General features: G+C 39.6%; 2 protein-coding genes across 2 annotated transcripts; both read left to right on the forward strand.

Annotated features, from left to right (window-relative positions):
- Nucleotides 1-3,676: 3,676 nt before the first annotated feature.
- nfkbil1 (nuclear factor of kappa light polypeptide gene enhancer in B-cells inhibitor-like 1) lies at nt 3,677-6,506 on the forward strand. The gene is made up of 4 exons (XM_078271752.1): nt 3,677-4,052; nt 4,148-4,260; nt 4,970-5,081; nt 5,165-6,506. Exons 1-4 carry the CDS (start codon nt 3,779-3,781, stop codon nt 5,752-5,754), a joined length of 1,089 nt encoding a protein of 362 aa, XP_078127878.1. The 5' UTR covers nt 3,677-3,778; the 3' UTR covers nt 5,755-6,506.
- An 81-nt stretch (nt 6,507-6,587) lies between these two features.
- On the forward strand, nt 6,588-19,277 carry atp6v0a2a (ATPase H+ transporting V0 subunit a2a). The gene is made up of 20 exons (XM_078271751.1): nt 6,588-8,010; nt 8,868-8,946; nt 9,149-9,246; nt 10,478-10,615; nt 11,179-11,276; nt 11,375-11,501; nt 12,408-12,490; nt 12,583-12,676; nt 12,761-12,973; nt 13,719-13,869; nt 13,976-14,115; nt 14,202-14,359; nt 14,471-14,561; nt 14,655-14,773; nt 16,008-16,218; nt 16,308-16,427; nt 16,528-16,644; nt 17,056-17,173; nt 17,288-17,459; nt 18,764-19,277. The coding sequence occupies exons 1-20, from the start codon at nt 7,900-7,902 to the stop codon at nt 18,864-18,866; spliced, it is 2,541 nt and encodes an 846-aa protein (XP_078127877.1). The 5' UTR covers nt 6,588-7,899; the 3' UTR covers nt 18,867-19,277.
- Nucleotides 19,278-20,653: the final 1,376 nt, after the last annotated feature.

A 20,653-nucleotide genomic window follows, 5' to 3' on the forward strand; every position in this document is an offset into this window, starting at 1 on the left:
TCAGAGGCATCTCTCTGCTTTTAGGGCCTCCATGCATGCTCCTCCTGGGGTCTTTGAGGACATGGGTGCTTGCTTCAGACACTCTTCTACATTGGGTTTGTGAGGAAACGTGACAAGTTATCTTCTCAGAGAGTTTGAGACAAGTTGCAGTTGGAGACAAAGAGGAGCTAGGCCTACTGAAAAAAAGGCAATAAAGCTTAATGCCCACATGTGGCCAACATGTGACTTAAACACCTGAGGTGACAAATCAGATGTCTCTTTCTTCCACACTCTCTGCTTGCACTCCGTCTCTCCTGAGATGGCAGATATTTCAAAGGCGTTCACACAAGACGGCCATCACTAGTGGAGACACGTCGTTTCCGACAGCAAAAAAGAGCGGAAGTGCCCAAGCTTTGGGTGACTCCGGATCTTGGGAGTAATGTGAATCTCAGAGAAGATCATCCTCTTCACAAGGCACAAAGTGCCCCTTCATTCCCTCCTCTATCCTCTCCATTGTGCATCCTTGCCTCCCTCGGGCCTAAATGGAAGCCCTGTCATTTGCAGCAGGAGCGATCCAGTTCAGAGGCTCAGCTGCAGTGACATATGCATTGCAGGTAAAGATATCTGCACAGGCGAGCACACGAGCAAGCAAGAAATTAGACAAGAACAACACCCTAAGAGGTTGAGTGGTGCAGGTTTCGTTGATTTAGTTAACACCTGCAGTGCAGATGTGAAATTATGGCTTTAATCTCACAACATATTAAACTGCTGTCAGTCTGTCAGGGAACCAGGGGTTGTGGCTCCTATAGACCAAATGAAATGTGCAACCTTAATTTCCCCTCCAGAAATGAAGTAAGACATTAATAAACTGCTTTAAATAACCCAAAAAACTCTCACTAGAAATGAATTCCCTCTAATCCTTGATGAAGCAATCCAAAGTTTTAGGAGAAATTGTGGAAAAGTTAAACGTCTCTGGAAAACTACTAAACTTGTGGTTCATAGGATTCACCTTAAAGAACTAAGGGTTACTTTAAACGAGATGCTGAGAAAGGCCAGAACTTGTTTCTTTTCTCAGCTTATATCTTATTTGACACCATTAATGCTTTAGTGTCTCCTTCTGGCCCTCAAGCAACCGTGTCTTCTAAATCAGACTGTGATGAATTCTTCCACTTCTTTGTAAATAAGATCAGAGATGTTAGGGCAAACATCTTACCATCACTTCCTCAGAACTCTGCGACTTGTCTCCCGCTCATTTTTAGTCCACTTTTAAACCTGTGACATTACATGACATCACTTCTCTGCTACAGACTTTGAAACCCTCATCTTGTCCTATGGATGTTGTCCCTACTATGCTATTTGTACAAGCTTTTGACTTCATTGGCTCTTGTATTGTTGAGATGCTAAATACTTCATGTGTCGTTCCTAGCTTTTTTAAACATGCTGTCGTTAAGCCTGTACTTAAAAAGCCCACGTTGGATCCACTTCAACCTAAGAACTACAGACCAATTTCAAAACTACCATTCATGTCAAAAATATTAGAAAAAGTTGTAGCAGAGCAACTCACCCTTTTCTTAGAGAAGCACGAGCTGTTTGATAAATTCCAGTCTGGTTTCCATAAAAGGCATTCTACGGAAACTGCACTTCTTAAAGTTTCTAGTGATATTATGATGTCAGCTGATTCAAAGGATTTTACAGTTTTGGTCCTATTGGACCTTTCTTCTGCGTTTGACACTATCGATTAGTTAGGAACTGTTTCTTCCAACTGAGAAATATTTCTAAGTTAAGAACACTTGTGACTAAGGATGAATTAGAGATGATCATTCATGCTTTCATTTCTTCACGTTTAGATTACTGTAACAGTCTTTTTACCTGTCTGAGTAAGAATCAGCTTTATCGTCTCCAGACTGTTCAGAACTCTGCTGCAAGGCTTTTAATGCACATTAACAAAAGAGCACACATCACACCTGTTTTAGCAGCACTTCACTGGTTACCAGTCCAGTATAGAATTCAATTTTAAATCCTGGTCATTCCAAGCAGTGGCTCCTAGGCTGTGGAATGACTTGCCTCTGCCGCTACGTTGTGTGGATTCTGTCGAATCTTTTAAAAAGCAGCTGAAGACTCTGCTGTTCAAGCAGGCTTTTACTTAGTCGAGGGGCTTTTATGGCTTTTGTTATGTTTTCTATTTGTATTTCAATTGGCTTGTATTGTGACTACTTGTGTTGTATTGCATTTTATTGTGAAGCACTTTGTGATTTTTATCTGTGAAAGGTGCTGTACAAATAAACTTTACTTACTTACTTACTTACTAATCCGCTCTACTTTCCAAATTCAAGGGGAGCGTTTAAATACAGACTTTTCAAACTCTAGTCGACAGTAAAAGACATTTCCGGTCGTCACAGCACAGTTGATGCAGCATCACGCGCATCACAGGTAAAGTCCTAAGACTAAAGTTATAGACATTTTATTAAATAGAAATATAAGTAATTATAGGTAACCAATCATATGCACAATTAAATTGGTCACAGTGGACTTACTTAAAGTCAAACATGCATCTACAATAATAAATATTAATAATAATAAAAAAAAGTCAGGGTCACAACCCACAAATGGGTCATTGAACAAAAAAATAATCCTTCAGTTAAATGACTCCCTGTAATTTAGGTTACACAGTGGTGCTCATAAGTGTATGAACCCATGCTAAAGTTGACTAAAAAGAGGAATAAATAAATCTTAATGCCTTAATTTAAAAAATAAGGACAAATCCAACCTTTAAGGACACCAATTTTCTTTGTGAAAGAATAATGTATCATAAATAAATAAATAAATAAATGTTATTCCTTAAAATACAGGGGGCATAAGTAAGTACACCCCTATGTTAAATTCCAATAGAGGCAGGCAGATTTTTATTTTTAAAGGTCAGTTATTTCATGAATCCAGGATATTGTGTATCCTGATAAAGTTTCCTTGGCTTTTGGAATTAAAATAGCCCCACATCATCACATACCCTTCACCATACATAGAGATTGGCATGTGTTTAATCAGTTAGCATAATAGCTGGTTTGATTTGCATTGAGAGATGATTTTATGGAAAGTACCCCATGCCAATCTCTAGGTATGCTGAAGGGTATGTGATGATGTGGGGCTATTTGAATTCCAAAGGCCAAGGGAACTTTATCAGGATGCATAGTATCCTCCTATACTCATTCCTTAAACTGAAAGTCTACAGTGAGACATTTTTAGTCATATTTCAGACAGCTGAAACAGTTAGGCTACTTTACTACACCCCCACACACTGAGTCATAACAAATAGTAGTTCATAAAGAAATGTTATGGCCTAGAACTCTACATATCATCGTCCTGACAGTTGGCCTGTTGAAGGGAGGCTGAGACAGTAATTGAGAGAGTGCTGAAAGTATGAAGAACATCACTGTAGTGTGTAACTCTTCCAGTTTTCTGTAAACCAAATTGCATATGATGAATAGTGGGACACTGGGGCTTTGTTTTCCCATAATGGGAGAGAAGGGAGAAATACAAAATGCATGAAAGGGCATCCTGTCTAGCTACAGTGTGTTGCTGAGTGTTACTTGATCAATTAATAGCTGGTTTATAAAATGGGCAACACTGACACCTGGTGACCACCATGACAATTCTGTAACCGGAACTTTGGTGTCCGAGCTGATGCAAGCTTCGGAGTCATTTAGAAGAAGGACCGGATTAGCCGATGCTAAGGTCCTTCGAAGCGAACATAACAACGTCTCCTAACCTCCTTTTTTAACAGTCTGCTCTGTATTCAGTCCGCATGGTGTCTCGCAAACAGAAGCGGGTGTGGAAATACGTGGAGGAGGGCAGTCTGCTGAAGCTGAAGTCGTACCTGCGGAAGCACCGGGACCTGGATGTGAGCTTCTACCAGGGCAAGAGGCAGAGGAGCCCGCTGCACCTAGCCTGCAGCCTGGGAGACGACGCTGTGCTGCGGCTGCTGCTGAAACACGGAGCCGATGTTCTCCAGAAGGACCGCAAAGGAGACACGGCGTTACACATCGCAGTCAACAGGGCTCTTAAACACGGGAAAACAGGTGAGGAGGACATAGAGAGAAATAATCTGTTGTTAAGTTATAAACATTACCCATAATTGTTCATATCCTAGCTTGTATTGTTGTTTATCCTTCAGCGTATGGTGACCTGGTTGAGCCTATCATAAAGAGCTGTCCAGAAGCTTTGAACGCTTCCAACAGCGCTGGAGTCACACCTCAAGACCTGCTGAACTGGAGGAAACATAAAAAGGTACATTACACATGCTGTCCATAGTCAGATACTGTTCCTAGCTGTCTTCTTTTGTTTTTGTAGGACTGTAACTAATGGTTATTTTCATTGTAGACCTATGTGTATGTCATTGAGTCTATGAAATGTCAGACAGGAGAAAAAAAGAGAATGAAAAATGCCTGTCACCATGTCACAGAGGCCGAACGTCAAAGTGCTTGTTTCTCCTGACCAAAACTAAAAAAGGGGTTTTTAAAACGATTAGCTGGTCAATCATTTAGGTGAACTACTGAACATTATCCTACATATAACACAGTATATTATAGAGCTGGGCAATATATCGATATTATATCGATATTGTGATATGAGACTAGATATCGTCTTAGATTTTGGATATCGTAATATGGCACAAGTGTTGTGTTTTCCTGGTTATAAAGGCTGCATTACAGTAAAGTGATGTCATTTTCTGAACTTACCAGACTGTTGTAACTGTTCTATTATTTGCCTTTACCCACTTAGTCATTATATCCACATTACTGATGATTATTTATCAAAAATCTCATTGTGTAAATATTTTGTGAAAGCACCAATAGTCAATGCTACATCGATATATCGAGGTATTTGGTAAAAAATATTGTGATATTTGATTTTCTCCATATCGCCCAGCTCTAGTATATTATATATTTTATTTTTTAAAGATCATATTTACTTATAATTTCCTTATATTCTTCAGAGTGCAGAAAACATGAGCAGTCCAACTGAAAGAGACCCTGAGAAGGAGTGGCAGGAAAAGCTGTTTGGTGAATGCGAGGATGAATTCTGTGAAACCTTTGGAGTATATGATGGTAAATGTAAACTCCTTCTTTAATGCAACATTTTATTTTGACGTTCTGCACTAGATAATAACACTGCTGTATTTGTTTCACAGCCGATGACTTTCTTCCTGTCGATGATGACGAGGAAGACTTTGGGGACTGGGCTGACCGTATTAGAAATGATTATTTCAATAAAAAGCACGCTGAAGCTCAAAGACTGGCAGCGTCGTCTTCTGGATGGAAAAAAAAGAAGAGTAAACAAGAGAGAGAGCAGGACGAGAAAAGCAACAAGGAGCTGCATAAGAGGCTGCAGAGGGAACACGAAGAGTATCTGGCACGAGCAGCACGTAAAGAGGAAGAGACTCGGCAGGGTAGGAAGCGCAGGTACGATGAAAAATGTGCAGCTACTTTTGATGGTGGCTCTTCATCTGGTGGCACAAAGCTGAGCTACAGCGACATCCCCTGGCCAGCTCCACGAGGTACAGTACAGGAGATGCTGGATGTGATGCTGCACGGCGTGGACAGAAAGGACGTGCCAGTGTTTCGTAAAATGCTCCGGAAGCAGCAAGCGCTGTGGCACCCTGATAAATTTGCTCAGCGATGTGAAGCTCGGTTAGAGGAGAAGGACAAGAAACGGATCCTGGATACAGTTACAGCTCTGTCGCAGGAGCTCAACAGACTGGCCCAGAGTCTGAGGACTTAAAATATAGCTTGTCTGGAAAACTCTGTGAACAAACTGAACTCTATCCAAAATGAGTTCCATTAATGCAAAAGAACAACAACTTCCAGCACACTGTTTAACAAGAACTTCATCAGGTGAAATTCCTACAGACAAACAGCACCAGTATGTAAATGCAGCACAACCCGAGGGCCCCTCTTGGCATTTATGCACATTAGGGAGACGATTTCAGGACACACACACACACACACACACACACACACACACACACACACACACCTGGAGGCTGCCCAGTACAATGTCTGACCAGTGAGCAGTTGAGGGTTAATGGCCAAGAACAACATGGGTGGTAATTATGCTCCGATCTATGCTGAGTCTTGGGATCGAACCAGCGACCTTCTTGTTACAAGCTTTCTTCTGTTAGGTTTAGGGCTGCCATTGAAGTAGACCCCCACCATGCTCCTGATGTGTTTTTGTGTGGGGAAATAATGTAAGTCACTTGAGACAAAAGCCTCTGCCTCTATTGTAAATATTTGCAGCTGACATTTTCCTGAAATGTGAGCGTGTACTTGCAGGATTGAAACAGCAGAGATGGTACACACAGAGTAGTTTTATACTGGATTGAACACTCAATTCCTGATTTAAAGAAAATAAAATTAACATCATCCAGAATCCTCTAACCTTGAGTAACATTTTTGTTGAGTCACTTGGGCCTACCTCCGGTATTTTTACTCCTAAAGCATGTACGTCTCATCAAATAAATATAGTTCATATCTGTGATCTGCAGGTCTATGTTCGGAAAACATAAAAATTAACATATCATCCTGAAACAACCTCAATAAAGGCTTTCACACACAAAGAAGAGCAGATGGTCGGCCTGATTTCAGTGATGGAACCATACAGAATAAGAAGATGCGCTGGTTGCCAGGTTTGTAGATAACCCCCTTTTTAAAAGAAATGGCCATTGACGAGCATATTGAAAACTAGACAAAGGAATTAGCCGAATTGTTTACTGTACACCTAAAATGTATGCAATGGCTTAGTTTGTATTCTAAAAAGAGCAAAATGTAAATAAATTCCACCTGTTTCTTATATCGAAACAGGAATAGTGATACAGGGTAGGTTTTCTGATAGAATTATGATAGGCTACATAATGGATGGTCTATCCATACTTATTATCGCCAACGTTTTAGGGATTGGAAAAAATATTTTTTATTAATTTTTAATATTTTGTTATCGGTCTCATGAAGCTTGTCTTTGAGCTGCAGAGTGCAGACACATCAGTGTGCTTCATTATGTTAAGACAATGTCGGCAGGTGTGAAATAGTTACAGGTTAGTGTCGACACTATAATGCTATAAATGAAGTCAAACACTACATTTATGAACCGATATGATGTAGTTTGTTCCCATAGCTGTTAACTGTCAAACCCTTTTTAACACCTCTCCATTTAATTTTTAATTTTTTTTTTTTTCAATATGATTTTTAATTAAAAATGTTTTCCCTCCCCATTTTCCCATCGATCCACCCACCCACCTCCCAAATGCTCTCCATTTCTAATTTAAGAAACAACGACTATTTCAGAGGATGCGACAATATCTGGCAACAAGAAGACGCAATTGCCGGGCGACGTAGCGGGAATAAAGGCCATAGCCTATTTCTGACCGAGGCTTTTTATAACGTGTGAGGCTGCTTTCAGCCCCATTTGTCTACACGGCGGGTTGACGATTTATCTTTTAGTTTGCCTGTTGCTCGTTTGTGAGCCGCCCGCGTTGCGTCGTCGCGCCGTGTTTTTGCGCTGGGTAAGGGTTATGACAGGTGTTCGAAGTATAGAGCCCACAGGATGACGCCTTTCTCCAGGATTGCGCGATGCAAAAGGTGCATTAGGGAGGTTTCTGTCTTTGTTTTCACAATGTTTATTATATAGACATCAGACGGTGACAAAACGGTACGACACCCAGACTCAGAATGAGAAAACTGTCCCTTCTGAGAATCGTCTTTATTAATAGACAGCAATTAATTCCCGAGGGGATGTTAATTGGTTAAGAGGTTTACCGACTCGTTGAATTTTCTGATGTCCTATTTTCGCTTGTAGTAACCGGCTCGTTGTCCAGCTTCAGTAGGCGACAGAGAGATTATAAGGCGGCGGAGATCTGTCTGGCAGATAAAGATGGTGTTTCGGAGCGAGGAGATGTGCTTGGCGCAATTGTTTCTGCAGTCCGGCTCTGAATATGACTGCATTAGTGAGCTCGGGGAGCTGGGGCTGGTCGAGTTTCGAGATGTAAGTACAGATGATGGAGAAACACTCTTTTGTTTTGTGTAGGCCTGTCTATTTTATCATCAGCTTAAAAGACTGTATGCTTATTTATAGCTATGTATAATTTTAGTAGGCCTGTCTTTATTGTTTTGAATACAGAATAAATTAATTCTACCCTAGCTTTCCTTTTTCGCTCTGGCTATGCATGAATAAATGTTCTAGTGCAGTTATGTTTTGTAAAATCTATCTATCTATCTATCTATCTATCTATCTATCTATCTATCTATCGATCTATCTATCTATCTACAGTATCTATCTACAGTACGTATCTATCTATCTATCTATCTATCTATCTATCTATCTATCTACAGCATCTATCTACAGTATCTATCTATCTACATCTATCTACAGTATCTATCTACAGTATGTATCTATCTATCAATCTATCTATCTACAGTATCTATTTATCTATCTATCTATATCTATCTATCTACAGTACCTATATCTATCTATCTATCTATCTATCTATCTATCTACATCTATCTACAGTATCTATCTACAGTATGTATCTATCTATCAATCTATCTATCTACAGTATCTATCTATCTATCTATCTATCTATCAGTATATAGCTGAATTATGAATGCCTTTTGATGTAAAACGGTTTAATGTCAAATTACTCCTCATTGTATTTGACTTGGGGAGAGCAGTATTAAAAATAAGTACATATAATATGTATGTAATATGTTAAACATTAATAACAATATTACAGCCAGTCTAAAACTGTGTAAAGATGCCATGATGAACCTTGTTATTGCACATGCTCTGACTGATGCAGTAACTTGCAGCTCACCTGACCTGTGATGCTCCTCTGGTTTCAGCTCAATCCGAGTGTCAGCTCATTCCAGCGGCGCTTTGTCAGCGAAATCAAGAGATGTGATGAGATGGAGAGGATTCTGGGTAAGTGAGCACCTGGGGTGGTTCATTTGGGTGTAGCCTTGAGAATACACCTGGACGGTAAATCATCAGGGGCAGTGTGCAACTCATGGCTGATTGTGTTTTATAAACATGGTCCCTCAGAGATTTAGATTTAGACAGCTTGCTCTGACACTCACAGTAATAATTACCATGAAACAAACTGTCAGCATTTCTTTGTGGACAGGATACCTTCTGAGGGAGATCCAAAAGGCTAGCATAGCTGTTCCAGAGGAGGATGAGAGCCCAGTTGCTCCTCCCCCCAGACAAGTCCTTGAGATCATGGTAAGTGTAATTTCAACCACATTTGACTGTAGAAGTGCCCATTTTGTACAATTTTCATAGTGTTTAATTAAGGGTATTTATATGCACACTAGTGTCCTATTGGAACATAGAGAAGCCTGGCTATTCAAATCTCTATATACAAGATAATATAATACAGGTTTTTGGTAGCAACAGTGGTGCAGGCATGTCGTTGCATCCTCCACATCTACTAACGTCCACATTTCTATAATTTCCCCTTGAAGTAGCTTTGTGGTTGAAAAAAAATCATAGATTATTCCACACTGTCTGACAGTAGCATGCATATATACTGTATCATCTTCCTTCAGCTCTTGTTCTTGCATGTTTTTATTAGTGCATCAATCCATCAAATGGAAATATTCTAGATTTTCCCCCAAATGAAGTCTGACACATTTGGTATCTTTGGAAACGTTGGGATATCTACTAGATAATACCTCAGTGTAATTTTTGACTGCCTAGGCTCCATGTAGTCGTCATGAATGGAAGATAAGACAATAAAATTAATGACGTCAGACCTTCTTTTTCCATTCCAACATGTAGCCCATCATTACATCATTTATCATCATATTTGTAGTTTTTCTGACTAACTGATACATAACCTGGGTTGAGGACTCACCTGCATACATGGTAGAGAATGATCAGAATCCTGGATGAGTTGTTTAGACGAAACAATATCCTGGTTTCAGTCCTACTTTTAACATAATGTAGGTTTCTAAAAATGGGTTTATTCAGGTGTCTAAAAGTAGGATATTATGTTTAAATGCACAACACATAACTGATAAAGTTAAAATAACTTTAAAAAAGTCATAACTAATTGTTATGTTAACTAGTTGTATTTAGTTTATAATTATCAATCCTATACTTTCTGCTACTGATTGCTACTATTTTATTTCCTATTCTAAATTTCTTTTTTAAATATTATATATTTGACCTTTTTGTGACTGGCTACTATAGCAATGCAAGTTTTGTTCTTTAAGGTTAATGAAGTATCTCTCTATGGAGAGTTGACAAAATAACGTAAACACATCATGCCAAACAAAGTTAGGTCAATTACGCATTCAAATACTGTTACAAAGACGGGTCATTGAGGTTACATCTCAATTGGCATTTGTTTTCTCTCCATGTTCTGTATATTTAAAAAAAACAAAAAAAAACTCATTGGTAGATGACAAATGCAGACTTAAGCTGGTGTTCAATGTGTGTTGATGTGCAGGAGCAGCTTCAGAGGCTGGAGATGGAGCTCAGCGAGGTGGCCCGAAACAAAGAGAAGCTGCAGAGGAACCTCCTGGAGCTCACAGAGTACACACACATGCTGAAGATCACACGGACCTTCATACACAGCCGCTCCAGAGTAAGTGTGGTTTTTAACCGTCTTGTCATTAGGGCTGGGACGATATGCTTTTGTCCCGATTCGATTTTTTCACGATACATGGGTGCCTATCCGATTTGTGTTGCGATTTTCATTTATTGTGATTCAAGTATTGTGATTGGATAGTATTGAGTATTGCGATTTTCTTTTCCTTCTTTAACAAAAACAAAAGTTGAACAATACACTTCTAGAGACAATATATGATGAGATCTTTCTAAAAACAAATTGTTTTCTAAGAAGAAGGCACTTCACATGTCAGTCTGACATTCATTTCATTTGTAAAGAAGTACATAACATGGATTTTCTGCACTTCCTGCTTTCGCTCTGTTTTGCTGGAAACCGATACCATATAGTCGCCGTCAGCGGTACCATATAAACAGAAAATATTTAGGTCAATCATTGGTAAAAAAAAAAGTATTGGCAGGCATTTGTGAAAATAAATATCACATTCCAGCGTGTGAACACGACATCGTCTTTGTGTAGGACCATGTAAGAGCAGATAATGTAAGCTGTCATGAATGAAACATGTTCCCTTTTATAATTAGCATGAGGCTCTTGGTCCCCAGTATGAAGAATTCCCCACTATGGAGACAGACTCGGTGACAGGATGCACCGGTATGCAAAGACTCGGAGCCAAGCTGGGGTGAGCTGCAATACGTGTCATTTACACCCTTACAACACGAAGTCCGAATGTGTGCTATCAATGAACCTTAAACCCAATCTGATCTCTCCTGGCTGTAGGTTTGTGTCGGGCCTCATCCAGCGGGTGAAGGTGGAGGCCTTTGAGCGTATGTTGTGGAGAGTGTGTAAGGGTTACACCATCCTCAGCTACGCAGAAGTGGAAGAGAACCTCGCTGATCTCGACACTGTGAGTTAAATTGTGTACTTTACGATGGATGTCACGAGAGATATTGTAACATTTGTTCTGCCTGTCAAAATCAAACAGGAATTGCTATTTTTGTTATGTAAGGCCCTTGAAAACCTATGTTCTCTATCAGCTTCTTACTCTGAGCAACAGAGTACATGAACACTATTATCTGCCAAAGTAAGAAAGCTTTTGGTTATTTCACATGAGAGATTTCTGCATTTGTGTGTTTGTCCTTGTTTTATACACTACTTTGCGGTTCATGTATTTCTGTGCACCAATCAGAGCTTAGAAACATTTGCATCAAAATGTGATGAAAGGTGTGGGCTTATTGGTTTATGTTGCTTATGTAAATCTGATCAAATGTTTGCATAGCCGGTTCCGTTTGGGATTAATGAAGCTCCCACACTACCAAATCTCCTCACTCTTATTGGCAAAGAGCAATGGTAAACATATAGATATAGATAGATATTTTAAGCCAATTGTCGCAGGTTAATGCGACAGACATCACCTTGGTGAATTAATCCAGTTGTAGGTAATTAACCTTAAATCTGTACCGACCAAAATGAAAAATGTGTCTGTTCCCTGGTTAATGTGCTCTCTGCAGCTGGAGTCTGTATTCAACCAAAGATCGTTTGTGAGTTACTGAAATGAAATAAATGAAAATTTAAAGTTACAAAGAAATGGAGAAATAATAGTGAGATCATTTGAAACCCAAGTTTTTGGGGGCTTTAGAGTAAAACTCCATGACCAGGCTTTAGCTGGCATGTCAATAAAAGGATGCTGTAGTAGGGAATCGAGTTATACATCCTACTTGTGTGCCAACAAAAGGAAGTGTTGAGGTAGAGATACAAGTAAAAGTTCATTGAAGGGCTGTAGTGATAACTTTCCTGATCTGTGTTGTTTCAGGGTGAGATCAGCAAAAGTGTTGTGTTTCTCATCTCTTTCTGGGGAGACCAGATCGGACAAAAAGTACAAAAAATCTGCGATTGGTAAGAATGACATCATCATGTGACTTAAAGTGTAAATTCCTGTTGTAATTTTCTTCATTATCAGCGTACACTTCTCTCTGTGTTGTCCTCAGTTACCACTGCCATCTTTACCCACACCCTGAGAACGATGAGGAGCGGGCAGATGTATTGGACAGCTTAAGGACTCGCATCCAAGACCTTAACAATGTAGGGCAGTGAAGACGGACAGGAACATTTAACACATACACACACTTTCTCAGTGAATTTGCAGTAACCGTTGTGTTCCTCCAGGTGCTGCACCGCACTGAAGACTACCTGAGGCAGGTTCTGCAGAAGGCCTCGGAGTCGGCCTACACCTGGGTTGTGAAGGTAAAAAAGATGAAGGCAATCTACCATATCCTGAACCTGTGCAGCTTCGACGTTACCAACAAGTGTCTGATTGCGGAAGTGTGGTGTCCCGTCAGTGACCTGGCAAACCTGCGGGGGGCGCTGGAAGAGGGCGCGGTGAGTAAAAAGAAGTATTAAGGCTTACGTTCCAACGGTTGGACAGGCTTACCTGCTACATATCAGACACCAAAAAGAGTCCTTCAGTTTTTGAGAATTTGTCCATTTATTTTCGCCCATCACTACACACGCAGTTCACCAACAGGCATGCAGAAAATAGAAATAAAGTTTACATACTTACATTTGATTTGACGCATCAAAGCAGCCTCTCTAAACACAAAGCAGATCAAGTTTTTGTGGAAGCCAAAATGCAATTAGTATTTGATTAGTTGCATAGCTTTAATAGTTAATTAGATGTAAGGGTAAGATGATAATCATTTTTCTTCTTTCTTGACCTGATTATAAGAATCCTTTTTGGCCTTTTTATGCAATTGGAATTGCTTATAAGCTGTTATTTACTCAACTTGTATCACTAAGATTAATTTAATTATTTCCCATTAATACTAGCAGAAGGCTTTTTGGATGACTCCCTTTTCTAAACCACTCCATCTGTCATGTTTTTTTGTTGTTGCATTATTGGCTGTATCATTTGTTGTTGTTGTTGTTGTAGTTTTTGTCGGTTAGCATTTTCTTCTCTTGCTGTACAGAGTGCTCCCGCCTTTTTCGTATCAAATTTCTCACCCAGAATGCACTGGGGAAAAACTCTGGGCAGAGAATCACTCAAACCTGTGAATATTTGACATGAGTGAACTAAGGGAGCTACAAACAACATGAACATTTTATTTTTTTTTTTTTTAATATACAGAGAAAAGGTGATTCCACCGTACCGTCCTTTGTGAACCGCATCCCGAGTTCTGACACACCACCCACCATGTTAAGAACCAACAAGTTCACATCTGGCTTTCAGAGCATTGTGGAGGCGTATGGGGTGGGGGACTATCGTGAGGTAAGCCCAGGTAAGAAATCACACTGTCATGTAAAGAATAAACGTGTAAAGTGCCTTTTTGTTTGCTATAAGGAAGTTCAGAGTAAGTACATTGAAGATGTGTCTCCCATCGGCAGCTCCCTACACCATCATCACATTCCCCTTTCTGTTTGCTGTGATGTTTGGCGACCTCGGCCACGGGATGGTAATGAGTCTCTTTGCCTTGTGGATGGTGCTGACGGAAAAAAAGCAGAAAAAGAAACGATCCAGTAATGAGGTAGGAATGAGTTGTTCCTCTCATCCATAATGCAGAGTTTGATGATTGTTAATTTTAGCTGATAGCTGAGTCTCTGCTGATCTCAGATATGGGCAATGCTCTTCAACGGACGTTACATCATCCTCATGATGGGGCTTTTCTCTATCTACACCGGGCTGATTTACAATGACTGTTTCTCCAAGTCTCTCAACATATTTGGCTCTGGGTGGAGTATAAAGGCTATGTTTACAAATCAGCAGTGGACGTGAGTTCACAGTAAAATACACATATGTTCAGAACTTTTCTTTTTTATGTCAGTATATTTGATCTTTTAATGGGTTTTTCTAATTGATACTTGTCTTTCTTTACATTGCAGAAATAAAACACTCCAAACAAATGCTTTGCTCACGTTGGACCCTAACGTCAGTGGCGTTTTCATTGGGCCATACCCATTTGGCATCGATCCTGTGAGTAAATACACTCAGACATTACAGTCAGGATCTAATGGTTGATTCACTTTCTTATCATTTTCACTGAGAAGCTTTTTAACATCCCACCAGATATGGAACATGGCAGTGAACCGGCTGTCCTTCCTCAACTCCTACAAGATGAAGATGTCAGTTGTTATCGGGGTCATCCACATGAGCTTTGGAGTGGTGCTGAGTGTCTTCAATCACTTGTGAGTGGCTCGAGATATAAGTCCCTGGCAGTAACCTAGCATCACTTTTGTTCATGTACTTACAGCATGGGCGTCCATCAGTGTCAGGCATCAACATGTGTAGATACAAAATAATTTATAGATATACATCAGTATTCCGTGCATTGGGATTGGCTGGTATCTTTATTATAGTGCTAGTATCTTCTGATATAGCACTACAACCGTCACAACTCTTGTTTTTATATTTGTATTGTAGCAACCTCTTAACAACTGCCAGAAAGGCTACGCATGCTTAACCAGCATCGACACTTCTACTGGATAAAAATGAATGCATTTTCTTGAATGTATTGGCTTTAAGGAATTTGAATGAGTCTCTGGGCCTTGGACATTATATTAACAATACTAAGAGTCTACAGCCATGCTAGCGGCTCTACGAGACTGTGCTTTGAGCTAAATGCTAACATGCTGATGTTTAGCAGGTATAATGTTTCTGTGTTCAGCGTTTCAGTAGCCATCCCTAGAGCAATGCAACTACTTAAACTACCACTGCTTAAAACATATCAATGAGCCACACCATTGCACTGTAGTTTATTTTGAATCAATCAAAATAATATTTCCAGCCTTATCCTTAAAGCAGCTGTTTTGAAAGGAAGTCTGGTGCAGCACCCACAGCATGGAGTGTTTATATTTTCAGTTGTTTAATTGGTACACATTTGATTATTTCCAAAGAATTGTTAGCGTTTCCTCTTTTTACCCAATTAACCATCTTTTAGTCAATACACAGCAGGTTATCTTGACATGTAAAAATGATCTAGCTGTAAATACTGGCAAGCATACAATTCAGCAAAAATTGAGAGTACATTCATATTTACTTGGAATTAAAGGAGCTTCAGTCAGTTGCTAATATTTTAGAATTTTCTTATAAAGAAACTTCTGTAAATCAATAAGTAATATGGTACCTAACTATATGTACTTTTTCATATTTACACAATAAAAGCAGCACCAGCTTATTTATCACAGCTCTCTCAGCAGCTAATTATTAATATCACTAATACAACTGTAATATAAAAAACAATAATTCACCAATGAGCATGCTATACCATGCGATATTGGCATTGGTGCACTACTCCCCAGAACTTCCATTTATGTATTTTAGCTTAAAAACATATTGTTTTAATAAGCATTTAGGGGTCCAATCATTAAAACCACTCTCTTATCACTTTCTATATTCCCATACTTTGTTCTCTCCCTTCAGGCACTTCCGACAGAAATTTTATGTCTATCTGCTATTTCTTCCTGAGCTGCTCTTCCTGCTCTGTCTCTTTGGCTACCTGGTCTTCATGATTCTCTACAAGTGGTTGGCGTTCGGTGCACGAGGCTCCAGCCAGGCTCCCAGCATCCTCATCCACTTCATTAACATGTTCGTCATGCAGGGGAAGGATCTCACTCCTCTCTACCCAGGACAGGTACAGTATGTGTTGACGATCTGAAACATGATCAGCTCTGAATGCATTTACATCCTTGCTAATGCATTTTTGTTGCCTTGATTTTACAGACTGGGCTGCAGATTTTCTTAGTTGTGATAGCTATGCTGTCAGTTCCTGTGCTGCTTTTAGGAAAACCTCTTTACTTGTATTGGCTGTACCGTGGAGGCAAAGGCCTGAGCAGACGCAGAGTATGTGTGAGCAAACATATTTGAAATATATTACATGTTCAACCTAAACATTTATCAGTACTTCAAAACTTCGAAAACCAACGCTGTTGTCTCCCCTCAGGGTTATGAGAGGGTGAGGCGTGTAAGTGAGGATGACAATTCCACAGCACCATCCTATGAAGATGATGAAGAGGAGGGACTTGATAAAATGCCAAGCAGAGAACCTCTTCCCAAAGAGGTCAGAGATCCATCAGTACCCTGCCTTTATATGTTAAATGTAGCATTTCAATGATTTCAAGCTGTAATATGTAACTATAAATGACATCATACAGTATCAGTCAGTCTCTGTCTGTGATCCAGTGTATGCATGTCTAGATTTTGCCATTTGCTTAAAATCGTCTTGTCAATGGTATTTACGGTCACATTAGAAAATACTGATACAAATAAATGAAATGATGCAAGAGAGAAAGTAGGCTCAGAAAAGAATTGTGGAGCTAATGTATTACTGTGTGAACACCAGCATTGTCTTTTTGTAAATTTCACAATGCAGAAATAGTATATAAAACAGCAGAGCCACATTATCTGGACTGCATTTTCAGTAGTATGAATTAAGTGTGATATCTTATATATTATTTGAACTGTTTTGCAGTTTGACTTTGCGGATGTGCTCCTGTACCAGGCCATTCACACCATTGAGTACTGCCTGGGCTGCATTTCCAACACTGCATCATACCTGCGTCTCTGGGCGCTCAGCTTGGCTCACGCCCGTAAGTGCAGTCACGAAAAGTACCACTTTCATTTCTTTACCTTGGATATGAAATTTATTTTGTGTGTCTTTGTGGCTTGTGCATCTTTTTGGCCTTTTGTTGTATTGTTTTCAGAGCTGTCGGAGGTGTTGTGGGGCATGGTGATGCGCCTGGGTCTGAGGATCACCACGAGAGTGGGGGTGGTGTTTTTAGTCCCTGTGTTCGGCCTCTTTGCCATGCTCACCGTGTCCATTCTACTAGTCATGGAAGGTTTATCAGCGTTCCTTCACGCTCTCAGACTTCACTGGTGAGTCTCATTGTACCAACTGATCTGAAAATTCAAAATCATTCTTCAGTTCCGGAATATAATATTGTGATATGAGACTAGACATTGTATTGGATTATAGCTATTGTAATTAGCCGATTATTTTCTCAATTAATTGATTAATCATTTGGGTTATAAAATGTCATCCCATTGCAATTTCCCAGAATGAAAGATGATGTCCTAATATTGCTGGCTTTGTTTGAACCAACAGTCCAAAACACAAAGACATTCCATTTACAAGCAGAGAAGACTAAAATCAGTCCCTCCAGGATTTCACTGCCTTTTTTTGAGATTGTTGCGGCCCAAAATGCCTGATTTCGCGGGAGCTTTTGTAAAAAATTGCGATAAAAGTTGCGATGTCTTTTGTATGTTTGTTGCAATGAAGTTGCAGGAGACAGTAAAAGTTGCGATTTTTTTTTTGTATAGTTCTTTAAAAAGGAAACTTGTTTTGGGGAGAATAAAAAAAATGCGTAGCTGTCCTCAATTTAGGTCATCGTGTCGTCTCATCTCCTTTTTCTCCTGCATCCACCGTGTGTGTGTTGTTTGTGTGTGTGTCTGTGTGTGTGCAAGCGTCAGTCGCGGGGGGGTACGGAGCAGTAGCCCCACCCGCTACAGAGAGCCGACAGCCAGGATGGAAACGGCAGCAACTTCAGCGACTTTTAAATCGTTGAAGTCTACATTGATGTTAAAATGTATCGGACGGTCTGAAATGTTTTGCACGGTCTTTCGCTGTACGTTTTGTTGGTAAATGAGTCACACACACGTCTCGTCTTCATATCATAAACAAGGAAATGGTCATTGGCTCTCAGAGTGCACGTGGGACTGCTGTGATTGGTTGAAGTCGCGGGAAACTTCAGGTTATTGGTCAAATGTGCGGAAAAGTTGCGGTGATTGGTCAAAAATGCGAGTCGCACCAAATTCGCGGTGATTGGTTGAATTCGCGTGAATTGGCGCGATCGCAACATCGCAAAATCCTGGAGGGACTGTAAAATATTTACCTTTTACAGGCTGTGAGCAGAGGATTTAGGGCATCGTTGCTTTAAATAATTACTCAAACACTTGATTGATTATTAAAACATCTATTCACTTATCATTTCAGCTCTCCACCAAATGGCCTTTTAATAAGAGCTTCAATAATGGGTCTTTAAAATATAGCAACATTATTAAGAATGAGACAATTTTTTCAGTGTGACCTAGCTCTGCTTAATTCAGTTTCCTGTTTGCATTTTCCTTCCTTATCATTTATTAAAGTGCCATTAATTGCTCACTTGAACAATTGATTTCAGGGTGGAGTTTCAGAACAAATTCTACCACGGGACTGGTGTCAAGTTTGTGCCCTTTGACTTCTCCCTCCTGCCCTCGGTTTTTGAACAAGATGGCTTGCTCTAAAAAAAAATATGGACTCTAAAGTATTGCATAAGAGTGGAAGAAGACTATAATTGGGAAGGATGCTGGAAGTTCAAACAATTCACACTGTGGTGACGACAACAAACCTTCAAGACAATGGACACTCACTCTTGTAGCAACGTTTTTCACCATGACGATTTTTAAAATGTTATCGGCTGTGCTGACTGCCTTACTACTGTACCCAGCAAACCTCTGAATGTACAGAGGTTCGAAATTCTACTTGCGTTAATGATTTAATTTTGTAGGTGAGATACTGCTGAACATGACTTGCCACACCAGTAAGGTGAGTTTAAATATTGTATTTGCATTGTGCTGTGTAAACTGGTTTTGTATTATTTACAATGTGGTAAGGAACACGGCGACTTATTGGGACTTTAGCTTATTCACCGTAAGTTCCAGAATAAGACAAGTCGATACATACCCTTCTCGTGTCAATGCGTGTTGTAACGCTGTCTGACAGTTCCACCGGTAGCTTAGCCTAGCACAGAACCTGCAGGTAACTGAATATGAAGATGGCTGTGTCTCATGTTACATTGTTTTTTGTACACGCTGTGACTCTACAAATCACAACATGTAAACAGGAACATGTTGGCATTATTTTGTCACTTATTCGGAGCAGTAGGCTAGTTGGAACCAGTTACCTGCAGGTTCTGTGCTAGGCTAAGCTACCGGTGGAACCGTCAGACAGCGTTACAACACGCACGGACACGAGAAGGGTATGTATCGACTTGTCTTACTCTGGGGGTTACGGTCAATAAGCTAAAGTCCCAATAAGTCGCCGTGTTCCTTTAAAATAAACATTTATACAGAGCAATGTAAAGTCACAAGAACATCTATCGGCGACCATTTCAAGCATCCTGATGTAGTGCCATAGAGATTTACTTCTGATGATGATATAGGGATGCCTTTGGGTCTTTTAAAACTGCTCCTCCACATGAGAGAGAACCTGTACACATCAAAATCTAAAGTTAAGAAAATAAAAACATTACAACCCTTTTTGTGAGGCATAATTTCACAAAGCACTTTGCAGAAATGATTGTACAATGAAAAGTTTTCACTGATGACTGTGATGATGCCAAATGAAAATAATCTTCAACTGTTAGCTGTTTGCTTATACTTATTAATGCATTAATTTAAGCGTAACCTCCCCTGTAATCAATAGAAAAATGTCAAATACTCCAGAAAAACTCAAGAAGCCTTGGGCCTTTCTTTGATGATACTGCTTGTTGCGTTTGTTAATAATTAATCATGGTATTCATTTAAATTATTGTCTGTACAAGAGTCTAATATTTTACGATTTTGATGTGTTGAATAAAGGTTTCAGCAAATGCAAGCAAAGCATTCGTGGAAAGTGAGATTTATTTAGCTCCCTCATTCATTCGTTTTGGTGGGCAGGTTATCAATAACAAGAAATGGCTTCCATTATCATCAATCCATCACTCTTGATTGACAGTCTGATCTGTCAGAATTTAAGTTGGGTGAATGAGCAAGTGTGCAACGTTTTTGCATACAGAGATATTGTCTTGCCCTCAATTCTTGTTTATCTTCCTGACTGAGCTGTTACACCGACAACAATGTGCATTTTGACAACACTAAATTATCACGTTATATGTGAAAAGTTTCATGTAATATGGTGATAATTTATTATTGTAACATGAAACCTTTTACGTTTTAACGTGATAAATAGTATATTGTAATAAAACAACTTTTCTTGTTGACTAACTTGATAAGTTTGTATGTTGTACTACGTGAGAATATCTTGTTATGAC

This window comes from Sander vitreus, chromosome 16, assembly GCF_031162955.1.
Source record: "Sander vitreus isolate 19-12246 chromosome 16, sanVit1, whole genome shotgun sequence".
NCBI classification, from domain to species: domain Eukaryota; kingdom Metazoa; phylum Chordata; class Actinopteri; order Perciformes; family Percidae; genus Sander; species Sander vitreus.